Genomic DNA, 15,531 nt, shown 5'->3' with positions numbered 1-15,531 from the left:
GGAAAATAGTAGCAAAAGCCAGATGGCTGTGATGCAGAGCAGAGATACTTTTGACTATCTCTTTATGATCCACATGCCGAACTCTGAGCTACAATGACTTAAAGTTCACAGAGACAATTTACCCTTTATACCCAAGAACAAACAAGTCATTCAGTAATAAATGCTTTTCCCCAGAATATATATGTTGAACAATGCAAACAAAAGTAATAACCAAAAACAATCCTTCACAAATTCAGTTTCAGTTAAGGGTACTTCTCAGCATAGATACATCTACATTTATTAAATATCAACATTATCAGAAAGTAAGGTAATACCACATATAGACAAATGCCACAATAGAGTTGGTCTCATGTAAAGCAGATTGGTGAAGATTATGGTATGCACTTTATACTGTACCAAAGGCATTCACTTTATCATGTCTTGACTATGTAAACTACTGAAGTCCTTAGCGGTCCAACTTCATAGCTCATTCACTTCATTTGATTTACTTTGTAAAATTAAAGTTTATGCTTGCTGAGGTTATGCCCAGCATTATTGACATCAGGAACTACTGTATTTCCAGTGTGTTGTAGTTGCGCATCTCCTCCACTTGGCTGCAGCAGCACCAGTTGACTGCTCTTTTCTGACAGATGGAAAAGTGTATTTACTTCCGGTGAAGAGTTCAGTTGCTCCTGGATAATAAAGTACTCAAATAAAGGTAAATGCGACTGTTTACTAGTCTTTCTTAAAAATAATTTTGACAATGTGGTTTCCAATTTGCAGTGCTAGTTATAACTATACCTCCATGATATCACGGTTAAATTGTGACTCGCCTGTGTAGCAAGCTAATCCTGACCGTAAACACAACACAGGGTTAGCTAGCGTTAGCTTCCTACTACCGTTACACCCACACTGCGCATTACCGCAGACATTAACCTAAATAAATATCACTCATCACAGTATTTAACAACAGTATAAACACTTTTTTGAGAAGATGCTTCTGTGGTTTGATATGAAGATATGCAATCATTTATTAAATACGTTTAGCAGAAACGACTGCTAATTAAACGGTTCTGCACTATATCCTAACTCAGTGAAAGTTTTAATATTTGTATGTTAATCTGTATCAGAGTGTTTTTTTTTTTAATGTATGACAATTTTGGAGTCATATATATATATATATATATATATATATATATATATATATATATATATAGTGTTTTACTGAACAATTTTTACTATAGCACATTACTATTTAACAACACCACAATAACCATTAAGACCATGAAGTTGAAGCAACATCAAAGCTACAGGGATAACCACTATTAGCCTACTCCAGATATATTGTATTGTATAGAAAGAGCTTTCTGTGCAAATTTGTTTGACCTAATTTATAAATAGTGTCACCATTCAATAATTTGTCTACTAAAAACTATGACCAAATGTGGGTATAATGTAGGTAAATTGTGGTCAAAAGTATTTACAAAAGGGAAATCCTTGTTTATAAATCAATCAGATTTTCTTATGTTCAAATAATTTGTTATTAAATAATATTAGTCAGTTAGTGTTATTGCCCAATGTATTGTTATGGTATTCCCAAACATCGCCTACAATCAACTAGGGATGCCAGTGATTATTCGATTATTCGAATATTCGTTACAGTCTCCATAATCGAATATTATTTTTAAAAATCGATTTTATTTATATATATTTTAATTATTATTTATGTTTTTTTTTTTTCTGGCTTAGTTTCAACCAAAATATAGACTAATGCTAATAATAGTAATAGTATTAATAATTGTAAATGGCCATTGGTCACACCACCAGTTTGTTTTACTGTAAACTTGGAGGAAGCCTGCGTGCAGAGCAGACTGCTGCTGCAGCAGCACGCTACACACCGACCCCGCCGCTACCCCCCCCTCTCCCTCACACGTGCGACTAAAGATGAACAAAGCGGCAGGTAAAAAGAGTTCCTCCTCGTGGAACTACTTCGAACTTACAAGTCCAAAGGAAGACGGTCTATCACAGCTCAACCTCAACAATGCGTTCGCATTTGAGTGCGAAGCACGCCAAAGAGGTTACAGAGAAAGACGCAGCGCTGCTGCGCATAGCGCATCTCCAAATAAAGGCAATGGCAGGCACTTTAGAAAATAACAAAAAATAAACCAACATCATGTTGATGTTGGTTTATTTATCGTTTATTTTGTTTGTACTGGGTTGGTCGAATAATCGATTATTATTCGCCAGGGCTGCCGAATAATCGATTTTGATCATGGTCAGTTTCTGGCAACCCTACAATCAACATATATAGAAAGATTTCATCACCAACTTTAAACAATCACCTTTAAAAAGATGTAGAGGGGTTATTGTTTTTTTTGGTACTTTTGCAAACCTTGACATGTTTTATAAAGTGCCAACTCACTGTAGATGGATGCTCTGCTGCTTGCTGACTTGTTTAGGTGAGCAGTAAAGATGGAGTCCAGCGAGGAGGGGGGCCTCAGCGTGGGCGGCTCTGTGGGCGAGGAGAACTACTTTCTTGGATACACCTTCACCGACCGCTCCCACTCCAGCCGGGTGGTGAAGAGCATCATGGACCTGTGTGTGGGGGACAGCCTGTTTGCTGACGTCACCATCAACGTGGACAGCAAAGAGTTTCAGCTGCACCGGCTCGTGCTGTCGGCACAGAGCAGTTTCTTCCGCTCCATGTTCACCTCCAACCTCAAAGAGTCCCACAACCGCTCCATTGAGCTGAAGGATGTCAGCGCCACTGTCTTTCAGCTGCTGGTCGACTACATCTACCACGGCACGATTAAACTGAGAGTGGAGGAGCTCCAGGACACCTATGAGATGTCAGACATGTACCAGCTGACTGCTCTGTTTGAGGAATGCTCCCGATTCCTCTCGCGGACAGTAGAGGTCAACAACTGCCTGCAGGTGAGTCACTGTTTTAACACGTCTCTGCTACTTAGTCACATTTGTGTCAATTGTATCAGTTTAGTCATATGAACTTTTTGCCCAGGTGATGTGGCTTGCAGACAGACACAGTGACCAGGAGTTGTACACCGCAGCTAAGCATTGTGCCAAAATCCACCTGGCCCAGCTGCACCAGACTGAAGAATTCCTCAACCTGCCTCTCTGTTTGCTCTTGGACATCCTCAAAGGTATCACCGGTTTGCTGTCCTATCACTATGTGGCCTGGCGTCCCAAACTGTGTTATCACATTTACTCAAAGTCATGCGTTGTATTAGTTACATTACCGCTAGCATGAGCCCCAACGTTTCTTGTCTGCCACTTAACTAGTGACGATCTGAAATTGACAAATGTAAAAAAAAAACTCATGTATGTGACTCACTAAGCTTTGTTTTTTTTCAGATGGAGTTCCTAGTTCCCAGAATCCAAAAGTGGCCATTGATTCATGGATAAACAACAACAAGGTGGAGAGAGAGGAGTTTTCATGCATCCTCCAAGAAAATCTCAAGGTAGCTCACTTTCAACTTCTTTTTGTATTTTGTATCCAATTCTTGCCTTTTTTTGTTGTTTATATTCAAATGTTGTTTTTTACACATTATACAGTATACAAACATCGGCACACACTCAAGTCATCCCCTGGGACACTGGCCAACACACCAAGAGTAAAAAATAACAATAATAGTAACAGATATATATTATCAACAATTTAAATAACAAGTAAATAGAATAAAGATTCTTCAGCGACTCTGTAAAAAGTTATTGTTGTCAGTTACAGGCAATTAGTTATAGTAAAAATAATATACCGGTCCATTCAACAGTTAACCCAAGGGCAATGCATAGGGAGAGGCTGGATTTCTAATTATAAAGAATGAGGAGTCTTGGTGGTGAAGCTTTATAACAATGTACACAAGTGTTACTAATTTATGTCTGTTTGAACTATTTGTATCTGTAATGGCGGATGTCTTTCTCTTGTACATCCACAGGAAATCGGGGAGAATGTCCACATTTACCTGATTGGTAAGGAGGAGGCGCGGACTCACTCGCTGGCCGTGTCGCTTCACTGTGACGAGGACGATTCGATCAGCGTGAGCGGCCAGAACAGTTTATGCCATCAGATCACTGCGGCCTGTAAACACGCAGGTGACCTGTATGTGGTGGGGGGGTCCATCCCTCGCCGCATGTGGAAGTGCAACATGCACACCATGGACTGGGAGCGCTGCGCCCCGCTGCCCAGAGACCGCCTGCACCACACCATGGTCTCCGTCTCTACGGAGGACACTATCTACTCACTGGGGGGAAAGACGCTGCAGGACACACTCTCTAACGCCATCATCTTCTACACAGTGAAGGACAACATGTGGACAGAGAGCAGCCAGCTGGACACCGCGGTGTCCGGGGCCGCCGGTGTGAACCTGGGAGGAACCATCTACCTGCTCGGGGGGGAGGAGAACGACATGGACTTTTTCACTAAGCCGTCTCGACTGATTCAGTGCTTTGGCACCGACACACGGAAGTGCCACATCAAACCTTACATGCTGCCGTTCGCGGGCTGCATGCACGCTGCGGTGCACATGGACGTGATCTTCATCGTGGCAGAGGGAGACTCCCTGGTCTGCTACAACCCGCTGCTGGAGAGCTTCACCCGCCTGCGCTTCCCCGAGGTGTGGAGCTGCGTGCCTTCTCTGTGGAAGGTGGCCAGCTGTAACGGCTGCATCTACGTATTCAGGGACAAATGTAAGAAAGGAGACGCAAACACGTTAAAGTTCAACCCGGCAACATCCGTCGTCTCGGTTATCAGAAGTTTAAAAATCTTCCTCACAAACTGGCAGTTCGTCTTGGCCTAAACTCTCCTCTGGAAGTCATACTGCGCTCCACACATTCACCACAGACAATCAGGGACAACTAACCATGACTTCACTCTTCAGACATCCGCTGTAACTCTATTTACTCAGCTGGTTTCTGTGCCACTCATTCCATCAGGACTTCACCAGCAGACCAGTAAAAAGGAACTCTGTGTGTGTGTGTGTGTGTGTGTGTGTGTGTGTGTGTGTGTGTGTGTGTGTGTGTGTGTGTGTGTGTGTGTGTGTGTGTGTGTGTGTGTGTGTGTGTGTGTGTGTGTGTGTGTGTGTGTGTGTGTGTGTGTGTGTGTGTGTGTGTGTGTGTGTGTGTGTGTGTGTGTGTGTGTCACTCGCTTGTGTTGTTCCAGTGTGTCTCCTTGTGAAGTCAAACAATGTGTGGTGATGCTGTGACGGTGAAATAATAGACGTTGTGTCCTGTGCACTGCTCGTTTATTGACACGCATGAACAACTCCATTGTAAAAACGTGACTGAAGGTAAAACATCCTTCAGTATATTGTGTGTGGTTAAACGTGTCATGATGTTGAAGGATACATATCCTCAGATGTCATATTTGAAGTCAAATGTGCATAAACCTGATAAGAGGATGTTTTCTAACTTTTACATTTTTCACAGTTTCTTGTCTTGCGATTGTATTTTTTGATGTTAAACTGTAACAGAAATGTTAAATATATGGCTGTAGTTGCAAGCTTTCATTGTTTGTTCTGATATTTATGGCCCTTAACCCTTTTTGCATGAACTATCTCTCACTATTAATACTTTGTTTATTACCAGAGATTTGATATCTGTACTTCCTGCAGTTATACCGCAATGGATTTAGAAAGGGTGGGATTTGTTGCTGTGCTTTGGTGCTTTGCCTCAACAAAGACGTAACTCCTAACAGTATTTATCTTTGGATTGGCAATGCATCTTGTGAATGGTGAGGTGTTAAAGGTGCCTGCTTTGTCCTTGGGGGAGAACAAGAGGAGTAGAAGGAGAGAAAGCCACTACAGAAAGGCCACAACTCTCCCATTGATGTGTTACAGGAGGCTGTGCAGCTGAAACCCAAGCCCAGTTACATGTCAGACTTTGTGAACTATTCTAAGCATCAGTTGCTGACGCCAAGATGAAGGGGTGGGGGTTTTCTGGGGGGGGGGGGGACATAAGCGCCTCCATAAGAACTCCCAATAGGAACTGACTGCCACTACAAGCACCATCTGACATGCAGTCCCTTAATATTGGGCAATAACGCTGTTTATAGCCCCTGTATCACAGCCATAGCCCCACGGTTGAGTGTGGATGTGTTTCTGATGCTCCGCAGGGTTGTGATGAAACCTTCTGGAGTCCAGTGCAGAGGGAGGTTTAGTGCGAAGGTAGATCGCTAGGAGCTGAAGTGACCTTGGGACCGCTTGCTGAGGGCAGGACAGAATTCCTGAAGGGACACATGGTCTAGAGTGACAAGACCATCTGCTCCAGCGCCAGCAGCAGCAGCAGGAAGGTGGAGGGGGTCGGACACGGGGGGTGCTGAGAATTCCTTTTGCTGGGGTGTGGAGGGAGCAGATATTCTGGGATATCACTGCTAGCACTCCGCCGGGGAAACGTGTTTCTTTGGCATTTTTCAAGCGGAAATCTGAAGGAGATTTTTGAACACTTGATGGTGAGAGGGGATCGTTGCAGGGTTAAATGGGGAAGATATTTCTCTGGTCCTCTTGCTCTCCACGAAGCGACCGGCGATAATGGTCTTGGTGTGTTGCTGTTTTACTTCGGTGGATCCAGTTTCCTCTCCATCTCGGCACAGCCGGAGCTGAGAGAGCGGGATCTGGTAGGCCTGCTGGCAGCGACCTCTCCGAGGATCATCTTCAAGGGATCTTCTTTGGAGTCGTTCTTCGCATGGCAAGGATCTACTTTCTTGCTGCCTCACTGGAATTGCATGGCCTAAACGAATCAATATTTGTATGAGGCGCCTAGACCAGAGATGGGCCAGGACCAAACCAAGCTGCAGATAGAGAAGGGCCTGAGGTTGTATCAGTCCAATCAGACGGACAAAGCCCTGAATGTCTGGACAAACGTGCTGTGGAAGACCTCAGATCCTGGGGGGAAGTTTCGGGTGTTGGGGTGCCTGATCACAGCCCACTCGGAAATGGGAAAATATAAAGATATGCTAAAGGTAAGCCTCCACAAGAACTTTATGCTACAAACAAAAACATTTTAACCAAATCTGTGTCCTCTCGATATTTGTTTAGATAATTCATGTGAAGACATTTCTCACATTTTCACTTCTGTGTGATCATACTGGTGTTATGCAACGAGCAGTGTGTGGGAGTGGAGTGTGAGCCACTGAATAGCCCATTAACTTTATTTGTGATCATGTCCATTCGGGGTTTAACGGATCGTGCTGTAGTAGCATTTTTACATTTCTACTACGTCCAAGTGACAATTGAAGGAGAAGGGGTCAAAGGTCGGCGCCTTGGTTCCATTTACAGTGATCTTGAGAAGCATGGGTTAATGTGTGGCTTCCACACGGTGCAGAGTAAATAAGTGCCCTGCAACCCGAGTATCAGTGTGGGGTGTCTTGTTGACACAACCATCTATACTCATGCAGCAGTCACTCTTAAATGAAGACTTTACAAAGTAGAGGCCTCATGTCTTTGAAGAAGGATATCATTTCTCTTTTTAGTTAATATCTTTTTGAATGTAATCACCATGAACCTGCTTGTTCTCCATGGCCTCCCTCTCTCTCCTTGTAGTACGCTCTCACTCAGATCGACACCGCCAGGGAAATGGAGGACCCAGACTACCTGACAGAGGGCTACCTGAACTTGGCGCGCAGCAATGAGAAGCTGTGCGACTTCCAGAAAACGGTGTCCTACTGTAAGACCTGCTTGAACATGCAGGGTACCACCGTCAGCCTGCAGCTCAACGGCCAGGTTTGTCTCAGCATGGGCAACGCCTACCTCGGCCTCAGTGTCTTCCAGAAAGCTCTGGAGAGCTACGAGAAGGCCCTGCGCTACGCTCACAACAACGACGACAAGATGCTGGAGTGCAGAGTCTGCTGCAGTCTGGGAAACATCTATGTCCATTTAAAGGTAACATTTTTGTAAAATGATTGAGATTTTAGTGTTCTGAACAGTTGTTGACAAAGAACTGAGGTCCTTCGTTTAAGTAAAGTAGAAAAACTATTGTCTAAAAATACTCTTTACAAGTTCAAGTCCTGTATTCAAATATTTACGTGAGTCAAAGTACAGAAGTATCATTAGCAAAATGTACTTTAGTATCAAAGTAAAAGGACCCTGTATGCAAAAGGCTCCTTTGAAATTATCATATTATTGTAGAATATTAAAAAGTTCAGTTTTTTAACTAAAGAAAACAAATAAGAGCATTTTAATGTTGTAGGTTTGCAATATAAAGTCAAGTTTGGGTACTTGATTGTATATTACTGCATCACATTATATAAGTAAATGTTTTTTTGTGTTTGTAAAACTAAATGTCTAATACATTCAGTAAATTAAAAAGTATAAAGTAGCACCTGAAGCTGTATTTAAGCACTGTACTTAAGTAACTGTAGTAAGTTAAATTACAGCACACTTTATGATGTGCTGCATTAGAAATACTACTTCATCCTATTCTTTGCTTAGTATTTCTCTTTGACTATATGTCTTCAAAAGTGCTTGTATGAAAGACAAGGTGTAATACTTTTCTGTAAAATAATATTCTAATCTTTCTGAGGTTTTTATTTAGGTAAAACATTAATTGGATTGCACGTGTGACTTGATTACGCAACCAATACTGATATTGCCAACGTATTTGTGAAGTATGAAAACACAGCAGAGCATCCAAGCAAACATCATTAATGCTTCGCTCATGCGGTACGAGGCTTTGTGGAACATGGCGGAGTGAGGGGGCTTATGTAGTAGACTTGACATCAGAGATTTGTAGGAGTAATCCCTCGGCTTCCTAGGGAGGATTGGTTTCAATGGGATTGTTATGAAGAGGCGTTTGAGGAATGCACATATATCTCACGTTATTTCATAATACTGGAGACACAGAAATACTCATTCTCTAAAAGATTATTTTATTTGAATACTGTCAGAGATGGAATTTTCATTAAGCTTTAGAAACCAAACTGTCTTTAGGATCTAAATAAGATGTTTGATGAAGCCGTTTGCAGTGGTGGAAACTAACTAATTTACTCAAGTACTGGACTTAAAGGTAGGGTAGGTAATTCACTCCAGAAACACTTTTTGTTATATTCCATGGAATGCTCTCAACATCCCGATAGCAATCAATACATTAAATGCTTTGACAATAAACATATACACATATTTCATCTGTGGAAGCCGTGGCAGATAACGGGATGGCCTAACTGCCTGTCAGCCTTCCATCTCGTGCACAAACTTATCTCGTGCCCTCATTGGGTTGGAGGAGGGGCTCTGTAAGGAAGTCTGAAGGAAGGGGCAGATTTCTTTTGGTTGTGTACTTTCAAATTCTAGCTTACTCGAGCTGGTTTCTCCATTCTTACCTACCCTACCTTTAAGTACACATGTCGCTTGCTGAATTTTTCAATTTCTTTCTACTTATTGTTATTATGGACACCACTATTGCACTCACTACATCTATTTGACTGCTTCAGTTGATATACACATTCTGAATAGATAATACAAAATATAAATCGAACTAATGAATACACATTGCCATGAAATTAGATATTAAGATATCCAGCAGTTGTGTACAAAGTTATTTAAATGACTTTTTTGAATTGTAAGGTGTCCTTTGGGTCTTTTGAAAGGCGCCTCTAAATAGTATGTATTATTATTATTATTATTATTAATAATAATAATAATAATAATTAGCTCCACATTTACCAGCTGGGTTATACATACATGCATTAATTATCATAATCCAGTAATTTAATATAAATACATCTGAAATGTGCCTTTATGCAAAATGACTACTCTAGGGTACTTTAAGTACATTTGTAAGCCAAAACTTTTACTAAAGTAAGATTTTAAAGCAGGACTTTTTCATGTGACAGACTTTTGCAATTTAGTATTTCTTCTTTTACTGATGCTTGGACATAAGAGGCCTTACTCATCAGTATCCTCCGCCCACAGGACTACGAGAAGGCGCTGTTCTTCCCCTGCAAAGCCGCTGAGCTCGTCAACGACTACGGCAAGGGTTGGAGCCTCAAGTATCGAGCCATGAGCCAGTACCACATGTCTGTGGCCTACAGGAAACTGGAGCGCCTGCCGGACGCCATGGAGTGCTGTGAGGTATTGTTTTACTGTCCCAACACACAAGACGGGTCCTCAGAGACGGGACTCAACCCTTCAAAGACAAACCTACATAACTTGAGGAGAATGTCACAGTTTTGGTTTCCTCACAAAGTCCCCTGATGTCTGGTTGTTTGGATGTCGGAGCAGCAGATACAGTAGAGGTTGCTGACAGGTGCGAGCGCCAGTTGTTCTGTTGTACCAGAAATATGCTCACAGAGGCGCTGGTTTGAAGTGTTAATGAAGAGGGTGGCTTTAGTTTTCACTCTGTTCTAATTATGTACCTAGGGTGAAAAATAACTTGATGTCATTGCCTTGGAGCGCACAAGTAAAGTAACAAGACAGCGGGGTGCTTTTCAGATTTATTACATTTGCAAAACACTTTTAAACAAACAATTTACACATGTTGTCATATTTAGAATACCAGAGTACAAGAGGAGTCCTAAAGGGGAAATAACAACAGCTCACGTTCCTGTTTCCGTCTGATTTATTTGTAAAAAGTAAACTGAGCTGATGAATGAAATAACTGCATGCTAATTGTAAACGTAATTTAACAAAAAGCTGCAGTCAATTTCTGGATTTCCCACTCCTTTTTATTACAAACAACTCTGCTTTCATCCACAGAAAATGAATTATTAACTTTTCCAACTTGAGACATTTTCATCTAGTGAGGTGTAATGTTAGGGTGCATATTTTAAATGAGCGTACTTTATTGTCTAATACAATCATTTAAATGTAATTAGCTGATGATATTAAACCAGAAAGTCTCATTTCCGAATGATACAAAAGGATTTCCCCGAATTTCAGATGATTAAATTATGTCATTAACAGTTAAGGGGTCAGACAAGTTCAATGCCTCTTCTAACCCTGTATGTCCTGCACTCCAACAGGAGTCTATGAAGATTGCTCTGCAGCACGGTGACCGTCCTCTGCAGGCTCTGTGCTTACTAAACTTTGCAGACATACACCGCTGCAGGAGTGACGGTGATGTGAGTGGAACTGTTAGCTCTCCAATACCATTTGATCTTGTTTCATGTATCTTTCAAAGAGTTTGGACTTTTCTATTAATCTTCCTTTCATTGTGTTTTGCTCTGTCTTTCATATCTTAATGGTGGTCAATTCTCTTCATCCCTTTTTAGAAAGCATTCCCTCGCTACGAGTCTGCAATGGGTATCATGACTGAGATTGGAAACCGTCTGGGCCAATCACAGGTCTACCTGGGAGTTGCAAAGTGTTGGCTTCTGCAGAAAGAGTTAGACAAGGTGCCAATTATTTGATTATCTCGCTTCAAATAGCACAGTCTAAGAGGCATAAGTGTTTCTCATATAAAACCTGCTTCAATGTTTTTATTTCCCAGGCTCTTGAATCTTTGCAGCGAGCCCAGGAATTAGCAGATGGGATGGGAAACAAGGTAACTGATGTTTCTATAGGACACAAGTAAAGTAAAGCTCCAATTATCACTTGATAAATCGGAAAAGTTGTTCGGCAGAAATAATTGGCATTTAGTTTAATATTACGTTTTTTTACGCAAACATGGCAAACATTTACATTAAGATTTCTTGGTCATATATGATTGTAAACTGATACTACTAACTACTGGTCGTACCAAACATGACTTTGTCAGCTCTGAGGGAAGCAATACAGTATATATGATATTATTTGGACAAAACGATTGCCTTTAGTAATCTTTAGTTCCAGACTAACACACACTTGTGACATTGACAGTGTTTTTCTGATTGGCCCCTGTAGCTGTGCTCGCTGAAGGTGCACAGCCTGAGTGAGGGGATCTATCGGACCCGGGGGCAGCAGGAGGAGCTCCGGGAGCAGGTGGTGAAGTTCCTGCAGTGTGTGGAGGAGCTGGAGCTCTACTGCGGCATGTGTGGAGAGTCCATCGGGGACAGGGACCAAAAACTGCAGGCATTACCCTGTTCCCACATCTTCCATCTCAAGTGGGTGCTCTTACACACGTTGTTATTTTTATACATGCATTTCTGTTAAATATCACTCGTCACCGGCTTGAGCTTCAATATCAGGATACATGTATTTATTATCCTTGCAAGAATAGAAGTAGTCATTACATACATGGGACAACTTGTTCCCAGGACAGTGTCCTTCACATGCTTATATACGAGAGGGAGTTTCACAGTCACAAGAGGATGCAGGAATACCGGTTCAAAGCAGTATACAATGATTACTTCAGATTAGCTAAGACCCACGTCAGAAATGATCATGCTTGTCATATGTCCATCTCCATAGAGGCTGAATCATCATGTTAATCGTTATCACATAGCTATCATAAGCCTAACACAGTCCTGACGCTCTTCTAGGTAATCATACACCCTGTTACATACACAGCTACGTAGGGCCTTTTTCATCATGTGCTACTCTGATATTAGAAGAGTACATTCAGTATTTTCCTAACAATTTCAAAGACAGAGGTGGGAAGTAGTGGAATACAAATACTTTGTTAGTGTACTTAAGTACATTTTTCTGGTATCAGTACTCCACTAGTTATCTTTCTGACGACTTTTTACTTTTACTTCTTATATTTTTAACACAAATACCTGTGCTTTATACTTCTTACATTTTCAAAACAGGCTCGCTACTTTAGTTTTAATCTGTGTTTGGTGGCGTGACTATTATTATTCAGAGTCATTGCGTGCCTATTGATTTGAACACGATCCGTGTATCCATCATTTCCTGGTCTTCTCTAAAGAACAGGGACCAATGAAAACGTTGTCATTTTGCTGTTGTTCAGCTTCGAAACATTCTTTATATATACAATGACATTATTACAATACGGATTAGAAGATCCTTAATGTTCTATTAATATAAAGCGAGGTCCAGTTACCAGTTAGCCTACTCTATAAAACAGCTGGTAGTTATGGGTACTTCTTACTTAAGTACATTTCGAAGCCAATACTTTTACTTGAGTAAAGAAGTTTAGTCAGTACTTCTACTTTTACCAGAGTATTTTTAAACACAAGTATCTGTACTTCTACTTGAGTAAAGGATGTAACTATGTACTTTTGCCATCTCTTTGTATTGTATTGAAAGAGACAGTGACAACATCGAAAAAGTCGAAATTCTGAGAAAGATTCGAAATTCTGAGAAAGTCAAAATTCTGAGAAAAATTCGAAATTCTGAGAAAGTTCTGAAATAAATTTGACAAGGTTGAAATTCTGAGAAAAATGTACTTTTTTGAAATTCTGAAAAAAATTCCTAAATTCTGAGAGAAATTCGAAATTCTTTGATGTTTTTTTTATTGTAATGCTTGATTGACTATTAAGAAAAATGAAATATAAATTGAATATGTTATTAGTAATATCATGTTTACAGATAAACCTGCTGACACTAGGCTGTTCTTTTCCTTCAGGTGTCTGCAGACGAACGGGACGAAGGGCTGTCCCAAATGTTTCAAGTCCTCCATGAAGCCTGGATTTGTGTGATTGTGCGACTGTGTTTGTGCGTTGGATCTGCAGACACAGCGTGATGCCTGACTGATCTGAGAGCAGCAGGCAGCCTCGGGGTATCCTGAAGATGTTCGAGGAGAAACAATTCACTGCTCTGTGAAGAGGATCCTGAACCGAACCCAGTGTCACAGAGTGCCGCTGGAGGACACATTCAAGGCATCCATCTTATTATCAGTCTGTGAGTTACAGCCAACTGAGGGGCGCGACTGACAGTGTTACATTTCGATAAGCTGAAGAAGAATGAACCTACTCTGACGACCGGCCTTTTAGGTGCAGATTTTAAATTCTAGAGGAATATGGACCGTCAAAAGAGCGTTTATAACTTGTATTTGCTATTTTCTGCGTAGTAATAGTTTAGTCAAATCAAGATGAAATGATCGTCAGTGATCTTAGTTGCAGGGTTTCAATTCAACCAGGATCCAACCTTTTACACTACATCCACTTTTTCTTTAATCGACAGTTTTCTGATTTATTTTGTATCTTTTCCAGAAGACAGAGCCGTTTCTGAATTGATTTCATACATGGTATATTTATTATTGTCTTCATGTACATACTATTCTCATGTTAATTTGTTTTACCATTTTTGAGGTGTTTTTAAAACCCAAAAGTGATCGAAAAACCTCTTAACCATTCAAAAACTAGTAAGTCTTTACAGAAAAGGCATGCTGCTGTTTTTATTTCTTTATTCAGAGATAGAGGAGCCGGATCACACATAATGTTCATGGAAATGACTTTTCTGTCCATGTTTAACTCTTAAATCTGACGTCAACACAATATTGTTGCAATTTGAGGACATGAGAAAACCTATTGGGAAAGGATCTTCTCGACCAATCACATACCAGTCAGATTACTATTCATTTATTGTGGAGTTTTAATATTTGTAGTGTAAATATCACTTGATAAAATGTCAATATACAGATTGATATTATTAACTTGGAGAGGCTTTGTCATTTAAAGGTGGTTTTGAGAGAGAAAGCCCTAAAAAAGCTGTGCTATCAATCAATTCTCATTGCATGTTTGATTTACAATGCCCAAAGAATTACATCAAATTATAAATCCATGTAACTATATTTACTTATTTCGGATTTGTTTAATATAGTTTTTCTTAATATTCAGTGGCTTTTATCATGCATATTCCTTATATATTTGTTAAATATATTTTACACATTATATACTTTAACAAAATAAGCCATGTCAATCTAAACATCGTGGCCAAAACCAGGTTTTCCTCTAAAACTGTAACTCATACTACATTTTAGTAAGACAGTTTTCAAAAGTACTAAAATATAGATGTAAAAATAAATGTATTTGTGTGATCAAAACAAAAGATAAATAATTTAACGAATACCATTTACCCTTTTTGAAACATTCATAATTTAAAAATAAGGTAGTAGCTACTTAGTTTTTATTTCTCTTCACAGCATGTGAGCAGGTCAACAGCCTTAACAGGGAGACTACGGCATTTACTTTTATTGCACAAGCACTTAATTTTCACCTAACCTCACTTCTGAGCAGCACCAGGAACTTGTTTGGGTTCCCGGCATCCAAATTAATGTTTATTCACTTTCTGTTTACATGTAGCACAGTCGTAAAACGTGCAAAGAATCATAACGCTTGTTTGTTCTTGGTATAAATGCGATTTCACTGACAGCACAGCCACTTATCTTTAACAGTTTTAACTACCTCTGCTTCTGCCTCCAAGCTTCGCCCTCCTTAGAGGATTAATGCAGTAATAACACGACATTTAAATACATGTAGGATATGTTATGTTTTTCTAGACATTATGCTGATACAACCATGGTTTAAATGAGTTAAGGTCGGACTGGAATGCATTGTTAATATATTTATGCATTGAGTCAAACCATGTAACTGTGTCAAATATAGAAACATGTCATTAATGAAAATAAAGTGCAGCAGGAGTTTATTGTCTAATCTTATTGCTGGTATTCACCATGTGTATCATCTTTCAATGTCAGTCTGCTTCCATCGCTCAACAAGAGTTT

At 40.3% G+C, this 15,531-nt stretch overlaps 2 protein-coding genes across 2 annotated transcripts; both read left to right on the top strand.

Moving 5' to 3' along the window:
• The first annotated feature begins 598 nt into the window (after window positions 1-598).
• On the top strand, window positions 599-5,501 carry kbtbd4 (kelch repeat and BTB (POZ) domain containing 4). The gene is made up of 5 exons (XM_079680279.1): window positions 599-697; window positions 2,439-2,913; window positions 2,999-3,140; window positions 3,352-3,458; window positions 3,933-5,501. The coding sequence occupies exons 2-5, from the start codon at window positions 2,452-2,454 to the stop codon at window positions 4,791-4,793; spliced, it is 1,572 nt and encodes a 523-aa protein (XP_079536405.1). The 5' UTR covers window positions 599-697; window positions 2,439-2,451; the 3' UTR covers window positions 4,794-5,501.
• A 438-nt stretch (window positions 5,502-5,939) lies between these two features.
• Window positions 5,940-15,465, top strand: rapsn (receptor-associated protein of the synapse, 43kD). The gene is made up of 8 exons (XM_079680284.1): window positions 5,940-6,952; window positions 7,533-7,871; window positions 9,897-10,055; window positions 10,946-11,044; window positions 11,195-11,317; window positions 11,413-11,466; window positions 11,805-12,004; window positions 13,432-15,465. Exons 1-8 carry the CDS (start codon window positions 6,761-6,763, stop codon window positions 13,502-13,504), a joined length of 1,239 nt encoding a protein of 412 aa, XP_079536410.1. The 5' UTR covers window positions 5,940-6,760; the 3' UTR covers window positions 13,505-15,465.
• The last annotated feature ends 66 nt before the right edge of the window (window positions 15,466-15,531 follow it).

The sequence above is a fragment of the Notothenia rossii genome (genome assembly GCF_949606895.1).
Source record: "Notothenia rossii genome assembly, chromosome: 5".
Taxonomy (NCBI): domain Eukaryota; kingdom Metazoa; phylum Chordata; class Actinopteri; order Perciformes; family Nototheniidae; genus Notothenia; species Notothenia rossii.
The sequence above is the reverse complement of the archived record's forward strand: the minus strand, read 5'-3'. Positions and strand labels throughout refer to the sequence as shown.